The 10,013-nt window shown below is 35.0% G+C and overlaps 1 protein-coding gene across 11 annotated transcripts in view; it reads right to left on the bottom strand.

Moving 5' to 3' along the window:
• LOC131157569 (arogenate dehydrogenase 2, chloroplastic) overlaps positions 1 to 9,434 on the bottom strand; it is a 20,092-nt gene extending 10,658 nt beyond the window's left edge. For 3 of the 11 annotated variants that reach the window (XM_058111825.1, XM_058111823.1, XM_058111822.1), the window contains exon 1: positions 8,122 to 9,388. In XM_058111825.1, the coding sequence (XP_057967808.1) occupies positions 8,180 to 9,304 (1,125 nt within the window). In that variant the 5' untranslated portion in view covers positions 9,305 to 9,388 and the 3' untranslated portion in view covers positions 8,122 to 8,179. Of the gene's footprint in view, positions 1 to 2,342; positions 2,766 to 2,945; positions 3,043 to 3,135; positions 3,227 to 5,692; positions 5,778 to 6,612; positions 7,158 to 7,509; positions 7,528 to 8,121 lie in introns of those variants that run through there. The other 8 variants (XM_058111818.1, XM_058111817.1, XM_058111820.1 and 5 more) reach the window with 8 other exon arrangements.
• Positions 9,435 to 10,013: the final 579 nt, after the last annotated feature.

The raw sequence follows: 10,013 nt of genomic DNA, 5'->3' as shown, positions 1-10,013 counted from the left end.
TGTTCTGTGGTTCAAGCATCAGACCTCTTCTGCTTTCCTCGCCTCAAACCAGTGCCACCACCACATTAAAACAGGGAACTTCCAACTTTCCGAGAATTTGAATCCTCACTTGATCATATTCTGGATTAAATCCAACAAGAAAATCATAGATTCTATCTTGCTCGATGAAATCCTTTAGAACAGCGGCATCTTCAGGACACTTGGTTTTTATCACTATATAATGATCAAGTTCTTACCACAAAGATTTCAATTGGATGGCATATTTAGTAACACATTTACTCCCTTGTTTTAATGCAATCGTCTTCACCTTCACCTCATATACTTGAGCCACATCTCTAACTTTTGAGTATGTCTGTTGAATCGCATCCAAAACATGGTCTTAAATTTCCACGAAATTGTCAAAATTTCCGATTTCCGTCATCCTCGAAATCGAATGGCAATCGATTTCCGTCTTGCATAATTTTTGTCGAAATTTCAACAAATCATTCGAAATTTATCAAAATCTCAAAATTTTAGCAAAACTTGTCAAAATTTGAACTATGCAATGAAATTTTCCTGGAATGCAAATGAGGGATTTAGGAGTGAAGAGAAATTTCTCTCTTAATTTATTTTATTTATTTTTTATCAAAACAAAATATTATCACAAGTGCTTTCGAAATTTATGAAGAAGTAAACTTACAACAACATTTTATTGAACCATTCATGTTTTTATCATTATTTGTATAATAAATAATATTAAATGATTTATGAATTTTATTTGTATCAACTAATTCACTAAATATGTTTAATGGACATTTTCTTACAAATATGTTTGATGCACATATTATATTACAACTTCTCCACCTCATACACAGCATAGATGTATTTACTTGTAATATATTAGTCCTAAAACTTACATTGTCATGTCTATTAATCATTTCTAAAGCTTTGTAAAAGAATTCCAAGTTTTACTACTTATTTCCATTATTTTTTCAAATCGAAATCGAAATTGACATCGAAATTAAAATTTCCGTCGAAATTTCCCTACTTTTGGAGCTTCGAAATTTGATTCGAAATCAAAATCTAATACCTTGATCCCAAATATCCTTGGCAGTAGGCAGTAGCCAAGAACATACATGTGTCACTAATCTCAGGAATCATAGAATTCCACAGCCATGCCATAATCATGGAATCTTCTTCATCCCATGCTTCAAAACAAGGATCTCCTGGTTTTGGTCCAGTAACCATGAGATGGCTGATCTTTCCCTTTCCCTTCAGGACGGCGCGGACAAGTTGAGACCATTTGAGGTAGTTTTTTTCCATTCAGCCTATATGCTGCCTGGATATTTTGCAATTCCCCGGGTAGTTGGGATCGAACAATCTCCTCCGATTGTGCTATAGCGGTCATCTTTGCAACCTCTGACATTCTTCATGAACAATGATCTCTTGGCAATTAAGGCTGATCACTCGAAACAGAAACCACCAGCAATGAAGGCTAGCAAAGGTAGAAATAAGAACAGAAACTGCTCTAAGAAATTTCAGCAATGAAGGCTAAACAGAAAAAGTGCAAAAGTACTCTGCTTTTGAACTAAAAAACAGGATACAAAGAAGCAGCAGTATGGTCTCGGCAATGAAGGCCTGTGTGAAGAGGTTTTTATCCCAAAAAAGAGCTTTAGGCTCTGACACCATGACACAAACTGAGAAACACTTTGTGGAAGAATTTTCTTCATTCTTTCAAATAGTACACAAAACATTAGCTATATACATCAACCCTAGCAGCAAAAAAGGAAAATTAACTAGGTTATATCAGATCCCATGATTTATGGGATATTCTAACAGAAGAGGAAACTAAACAAACCAGACTAATTCTCTAGGAATACAGGCTGTTACAAAATTTCCTAAAATAGCTAACTATACATGTATAGAATACAAGTTATTAAACGCATTTTCCCACAGTATTCCATCCCTCACCACTCAGCTCCAAAGCCCACAAGCTTACAAGATGCAAATCTTGTCCTTGTTTCTGGTATCTCATAGAATTCAAATTAAAAATGAAGATAAAACAGCCAATCTATGAATCCTCTCCAGCACTATCATCAAGACAAACGCATGGATGCCCATGCAACATTTTCCCAAACTCTCATTTTCAAAATATTGAAGATGTTGATTTCACAGTTCCAATTTCTCAACAACAATCATGAATATCCTGCATAAATTCTCACAAAACACTGCAAATAAATCAGATTGTAGGCACTAACAGTACAGGCTCTCACTCCAAATGCTGACAGTACAATGGCAGTCCAATTTCTTACAACATATACCACTAAGAATTCAAAATGTTGTGGATGGAATGAAATTCTCACACTGCAAGTCAATAAGTCAAGTTCCGGAAGTCAGTCACATGTGTCGCAGGCACATAAGGTGCCTAAGCCTCCAGTGTAGCCTTCCAGCAGCTGACAGATCAGGGGATGGTGAGCCTTTTGGTGGTGGTGGTGTAAAAATGACTTCAGAAAAGATGGAAAACCAGAGAAGTGGCAGCAAGGAGATGTTTGGCCAGCACACAGGACTTGATGCCTGGTCAGCAAGTGATAAAATTTGCGGGAGATTCAGGGGTTTCTGTTTCTGCTGGTGATGAGGTATTGCTGATTTTGGAAAAATAGTGTTCAGAACTCTGGGGCAACAACAGTAATTTCCTGGAAAAATACTGTGCTGCAGTGTCACAGTCTGCTTCTGCGATTTCTGTGAGAGTTCCGTCCGGCTTTGATTGTGATCGGAGAGACTCAAATCTGTAATTTTTTTTTTTTTATAGAAAAGAAATACATTGATAGATAAAGAATGTACACTCAGGAGAGAAGACATCTCCAAAATCTGATGACCCCCAGAAAAAAAAAAAGGGGAAAACACAAATTGTAAAAGGAAGCAAAAGAAAATGACATTTAGAAGAGAATGCCAATCATGCTGAACACCTGAAAAACGCAGTCCTTTGAAGTTTCCATTGCCCACACCATAGAGAAGCCATAAAATGACTTTTCTCCCATACCAGCAATTATGATAACTTCTTCCCTGAAAATATATGCAAGTTACGTTCCTTTCACAAAACCCAAAACACTGCAAATAAAGCACAATTTCATAATGCAATTCCTTCCTTCTTCCTACCAAACCCAACAAAAGATATTGCCAAAATCTCCTCCACTGTCCTTGGACAAACCCAGCTTTCTCCAAAATAATTGAATAGCTTGTTAAAAACCTTCCATGCAAAATCGCAATGTAAGAAAAGATGTGAAACAGATTTTGAACAATCAAAACAAAACAAGCATATATCTGGAGAGAGAGCCGATAAGGTTCTCCTAATCTACAACAAGTCATTAGTATTTATCCTATTAAGCACAACCAACCAAAGAAATGCTTTAATTTTAGGGGGGATTTCGATCTTCCAAATAACTTTGTAGAGTGGAATTAGAGAAATTGGTACCAACCAAGAATTCATAGAAAGATTTACAAGAATAAGCCCCCAAAGGATCCAACAACCAGGATCGACTGTCACCTTCCGAAGATACCCTACAATTATTCAACATGACCAAAAAAGAAGATAACTCAGTTGTGTTGGAGTATGTGGCTCATATGAGTGGAATACATGCTCAGGGAAAGCAAGGTTAAGCAAGAACAAGGAAACTGAGCTGCATGAAGGTTTCAATCTGGTTACTACAGTGAATGGTGAGCCTAAATCTTGGTTTAGTGCAACAAAGGGGGATTAGACAAGGGATCCTCTTTCCCCGTTTTTGTTTGTATTAGTGGTTGATGTATTGAGTAGGATGGTTGATAGGGTACTAGAACAAATACTTGTTGCAAAAAATGTTTTTCCAAAACCACTATTTTGGGAACTATTTAAGTGAATTTCAAAAAGCAATCTAAGATAACTTTTTGGCCACTTGTAAGTGGCATTGTTCATAGGCAAGGTCAATTTATAATTATAATAAAAAGTGACTATTTTATAATTTAAAAAATACTTTAGAAGATAATCATATATTATTCATTATGTATTATAATATATTAATTATTAATGAAACATAACTTAACTCTAGAATGAAGAAGAAAAACCAAAAATACTAATTTAATCAATAATATTATTTTAACATAAATTAATATGATAATCATATGTTATAAATATAAATCAAGAACAAGATTATTGTTAATAAAAAAATAATATGAATTATTTTTACTTAATAAAAATATTTAAATGTTAACTAAAATAATAGTTAACATAATCATTAACTAAACTATTAATTAAAAAATAACCGCAAATTGTTTTACTATGCATTATAACCTATTAATTATTAATAGAATAAATAAAAAGAATCATATATAAATTTAAATTAATAATAAATAAACTAAAAATTTTAATTTATTTATTAATACTATTTTTAACATAAATTAATGTGATAATCAAATGTTATAAATATACATTAATAACAAGATTATTGCTAATTAATAAATAATAATATAATATTATTTTAGTTAACAAAAAATATTTTAAATTTTAATTAGAAAACTAATATAATTATCATTTTAAATTTTAATTATAAGAATATTAATATTTTTATTAAAAATACATATTAGTTATACTAAACGAGAACTATTTATTTGTTTAAATTAACATTAAATAAATTAAATTTTAAATTAAATTAATAATATTATTTTTATCGTAATTTAATATGACAAGATTATTATTAATTAAAAATAATAATCTTATATTATTTTTATAATAGAAAATTTTTAAATTTTAATTATAAACAATTAAAATAATTATTAATGAAATTTTAAATTAAAAACTATTAATATTTGTAATCTAAAATATGATTAAAAATAATCAAATAGTACTCTATAATGAAAATAAGTATCCAAATATCACTTATTTCAAATACAACCAAATACTGCTTATAATTTTCGGCACTTTTTTTGAAAATAACTTCTGAATAAGTGGTTCCAAACGATTCCTAAGGCATTGACACACTCAAGTAACAAAACCAATACTACTATTTACATGATGGTAACCCATCTCATGCACGCAAGACGAGCAGTTACAAACAAACATAATGCCCTAGACAAGCTTGGCTCATGACACACACCCCTCTACAAACTCTCTTCCAGATGACACTGGACTGCAATCGAGAAGCAACTGTATTTTCCAGCATTCGTGCCAGCTTTTTTATCATGTTTGTTTTCTTGTTCTTGCTATGAGCCACAAAGGTTCGAGGTTAGGTATTCTATAATAAGGCCCTTACTACATTCTCTCTACACACTAAGAAGGTTTGATGGAAATAAATTTTTGTTTCACTATCTTAAGCTGTAAAATAGATTTTCTTCGTCAACATTCATTTTCCTAATTGTTAGAGGCCAAATGTGATTATTTTCATCAATCATCAAGGTATTTTTGCAAGCCAATTTTAACATGGAAACTTACTTAATATCACTACAAACCATCCTCCTGATTGGGTCAATTAACCCAATCACATTAAACCAATGCCATGGTTTTGGGAAGATAAATCTCTATCCCATATAAAATACATCAATCTTCATCAACACCAACATACTGTTTCAGGCATACTATAGTAGTTCAGTGAGATCAGATGGAAAAACATGAAGTAGACCATGAAACATTTTGAAAATAAAAAAATAAATGAAGGTTCAATCCATGTGGACCATAGAAAAATACCATCATAATGAGAATCTCTCTGAGGTCCCATTCCAGGACATAATTTCCCTTTCCAATTTTGCTAAAAATCCATTGCTTCCACTTCCTAGAATAATGGAGAGGAACATAAAATATTAGTCCATATTTGTACTTTGTAGTCTAGGACAAGAAGCAGCTAAGAAGATTCCAGAGCTTATTAGCTAAAAATTAGAAGAACAAGGTTGATGATGTACAAAAGACCATCTCATAAAAAAAGAAAGGACATCCCCGAGCCACAAGCACTTTACGAGTGTAGGGGGAGGGTTGTCAAAATGTGTGACGTCTCAACCCTGCTTCTCATACAGAGAGGCTATTTCTTTGGACTCAAACCAATGAGCAATCGGCCACAAAGGAGCAACTTACTATTGACCCAAGACCCGCCCTCAAAAGGCCAACTCATAAAAAGGAAACCATAATAACAAATATCAAATGAACCTCATATTGGAGGGTCCCCCATTTAAATCAGCTGATCACCATGAGGGTTGGCCAAGAATCCCTGCAGTCAATACGCAGTCCTCTGCTGAAGTAATAACTTCCATCAAGATACCCAACACAAAATTTCTACAAACATCCTAGATTTAAGCTGTTTAGGTTCTGAAAGTAAGCAAATCTCAGTCTCATTGACCTGTCAAACTCAAAAAGACAATACTGATAACCTTCTTTCCAGCAATGCAGTGCTCATGCTTCCTAGACAGCAAGCATTTACCGTCAGCTTATCAAAATGATGGCCCAAGGGAGTACAGCACCCTCCCCTCCCCCCCCCCAAAAAAAATAAAACAACCGAAAAAAAAATTTCCTCAAGGACTATCATAATATCATCTGTAGAGCACACATTTGTCATCATGTTGCAGTTGCTATATCCTCTTGGCATTGACTATATATCATCTAAAACTTGAGCTAAATTTAACATCTTCAAATAGAAAATATGATTGATGCAAATTCTGTGTCTCTTTTACATTAATAGAATATGACCAAATTGGCACTATAGTATTCGATGCTCAGCAAGTTTTATTCTTGAGAATAATAATTCAGGCCAAGGAAATACTTGAGATTGCAGTCAAACTTTCTCTGATTGCCTTTTTTCTCAACCTCCCACCTTCAATCATTTCTCTCACTTCCTTACAGAGCCCGAGATTTTACAAATCCTGCAGATCATTTCTATCATATTGCTTATTATTACAACCACAAAACCCGAATCACAATTTCAGTAAAATCATAACCTCGGATCACAATGTCATTGATCTTGGCAATCCCAATGAATTCTTGGATGAAACATTGTTCATTGGTACACAATCGCTCTATCCTGCTCTTGACCCAGTCATGTCAACCTCACTCATAATTTAGGTGACTCAATTTGCCAGTCCACATGATAAGAGAATCCTCTGCAGCACTCCATACTTGAAATCTTTCTACTAAATACATTCCACAATCAATTTAGTTCCAGAAACTGCAAAAAAAAAAAAAAAAATCAACATTCATTTTTTAAAATCTTAGCCATTAAATTTGATGTTAATTGTACAAAAGCAAAACTGATCAGTGGTTCAGAGACTCGGAGAGAAAAAAACAGACTGGTAGGATCTCCGCGCATCTACATAACAACAACAAAATTAGAAAAAAAAAAAGAAATTGATAATAAGGCAGCTCTTGAATAACTTAGCACTGAGGAGGTAGAAATCTGCAAATAAACTCAAGGTCCAAATTCCAATTAACATTTTACTTGATGTAGCTGGTCTAATAGTCAAGTTTCACTACAAGTCTTTCATCATATGCATCTTCTGAAATCTCCTCTTCTCACTGATGAGTTAAGTTCATCCTAGCTGATCAAAAAAATGATTTAAAAGGAAACAATTTATGGTTCATATCAATTTTCAGCAGCATGAGCATAATACTGAATGATTGCATGACATTACTCCCAGAACCTTTACCAGTAGAGGTGAACTTTCAAACAACCAAGCAGCTTAAGTGATTACCATAGCCTCGCCCTTAATGGTAAATATACCACCAAATCACCTTAAATTTTCCTTTCAAGTCATTACCAACAACATTAAAATAAATAAATAGATAGTTCTCCGTAGGTGATTGAAGCCTCAACCATTGCACATGTTGATGTGTGGGAGATACCAACTAACAAATTCAGTTCTACAATCTTGCCAACGGTTGCATTAGCCCAAATTCAGGCTTCAATATTCCATATCTCACAGAAATAAATTAATAAAAACCACCAGGCATTGGTTCATCGGGTACATTCTAAAGTCACATTGTTACACAATCATGATAATTAAAAGAGAAGGAATTTCAATGGATACAAAGAATGGTGTATTCAATAGAACTGCCATCAATTCACATAAGAAATGAAAAAAACAAAAAAAAAAAAAAAAAAAACATGGTGGCCAGATTCAAAACGCACTTACAAAGATAATTAAAATCAGTACGCCTGTGACAGACAGAGAGTGTCTTTACTTAAGAACTTTATCTAACAGTACTATCCAATGGAGAATCCACAGCAGCACCATTTTGAAGCAATTTTTGAAACACAGGTTTCTCCTTGGGAACTTCTGAATCCTCCACTGAACTCCCAAACAACTGCTTCCTATAAACACCATGAAGTTGCCCAAAAAGCTCTTTCTTAATTGATTCAAAAGCCTTATCCAACCTCTCCAGCTGCTCCAGTGCAGTCTTATTATACATAAACAATCCATAATACAAATCAAAGCTGTCACCAGCAGTATTCTCCACCAAATCCAACAATGTCTCATACCCCTTTGTATTAATTGGTGTTGACTCCAACCCAAACTTCTCCAACACCCTCCCCATTGTATGTGTTATAAACTGCGACCAACCCGCATAGCGATCATGCTCAGCACACGACATCTCCACCATTCGACACCCCTCCCGTTCAAATATGTTCAAGAACCGCTCGCACCGGCTCACTCTCCCTTCCTCATTCCCAATTCTAACCATGTCATACACAAAAGGCAGCCCCGCCCACCCGCTCTTGCCGCTCTCTGGCCCAAACATTGGGTGGGTACAAAGAATATCAAACTCCTCCGGCAAAATTTTCAAAAACAGACTTCTCGGGAACTCTTTAACCGATAGGACATCGACAAATAAAGTGCTCCTACGCAGTCTTTGAACCGGCAATGACATAAGAACGGATTCAGTAGAAATGATTGAAGTACAAATAAGAACTACCTCCGGGTGCTCTTCGCAGAGATCATGTGGGTTGTCGTAGAATGTGACGTTAAGCTTCTGGGCAACGTCGGAGTAATCGGATCGCGAGTGGGCGAGGATGGTGTGGCCTTGACGGACGAGAGTTGTGGCGAGGAATTGACCGAAGTTGCCGAACCCAATGATAGCAATTTTGAGCTTGGTGGCCTTGTCGAAGGTGGAGGAGAGGTGGGATTCGTAGTCGTATGGTTGTGCTGCGTCGAGAGATCGAACAGAAAGGCGTTTGGGAATGTGGGTTTTGGGCGGTGAGAAGAAAGAGGGTTTTACGAGTAGAGGTTGAGAGGGGTTGTGTGACTTTGGGTAGGGATAGGAAGGCAGAATTGATTTGGCTTGCCAACAACTTGTGCTTGAGAAGGCGAGCATCATAGCAGAGAGAGAGAGAGAGAGAGAGAGAGAGAGAGAGAGAGAGAGAGAGCGAGTAGAGAGTAGTCTGTAGAGGGGTTTTACGAGTTGAAGATTAGTGAGAGGTTTACGGGTGGGAATTTATAGAAAACCCATTTTTGTTTTCTGAAAGTGGAGAGTGGGAGAAAGAGAGGACAACCACCCCACGCCGCCCCCCCCCCCCCCCAAAAAACAAACGCCAAACAAAAAAAAAGGATAAAAACTTTCTCGAGGGAAAAAAGTAAAAAACAAATATTTTCCGTACTACGATTTTATTTATCATTTACATTTCCATAATATATGTTTAAAAGTGAGTTTTGAATTATTATGTTGATTCAAAGTGTACTCAATCTTATGTCTAAGTAAGAAAATTTGAAAGAATTTATAAGTTCTAACCGCATGAAAGTGGGTAAAGTGACATAAGATACGTTTCCTAAAATGACCCTTTTAAAGGGGTGCGAGATCTTCCTCATTCATATCTCGTCGATGTGGAATCAATGTGATATGAAAATTATCATTGACTTGTAGGATCTTAATTAACGGAAATTGAATGTGACATTATTTTCTTGCCTTCGGTTAATTGGTGTCTTTGATAACTTTTTGATTTTTGGTATTGCTAATTTTCATTTCAAGCCCTTGTAAGTCGATACAAGTATTTTATGTTATATCTTTATTGATGAGAAGATTTCCCTTC

This window comes from Malania oleifera, chromosome 6 (assembly GCF_029873635.1).
Source record: "Malania oleifera isolate guangnan ecotype guangnan chromosome 6, ASM2987363v1, whole genome shotgun sequence".
Taxonomy (NCBI): Eukaryota; Viridiplantae; Streptophyta; class Magnoliopsida; order Santalales; family Ximeniaceae; genus Malania; species Malania oleifera.
Note: the sequence above shows the minus strand (reverse complement) of the source record. Positions and strands in the feature narration are given on the sequence as shown.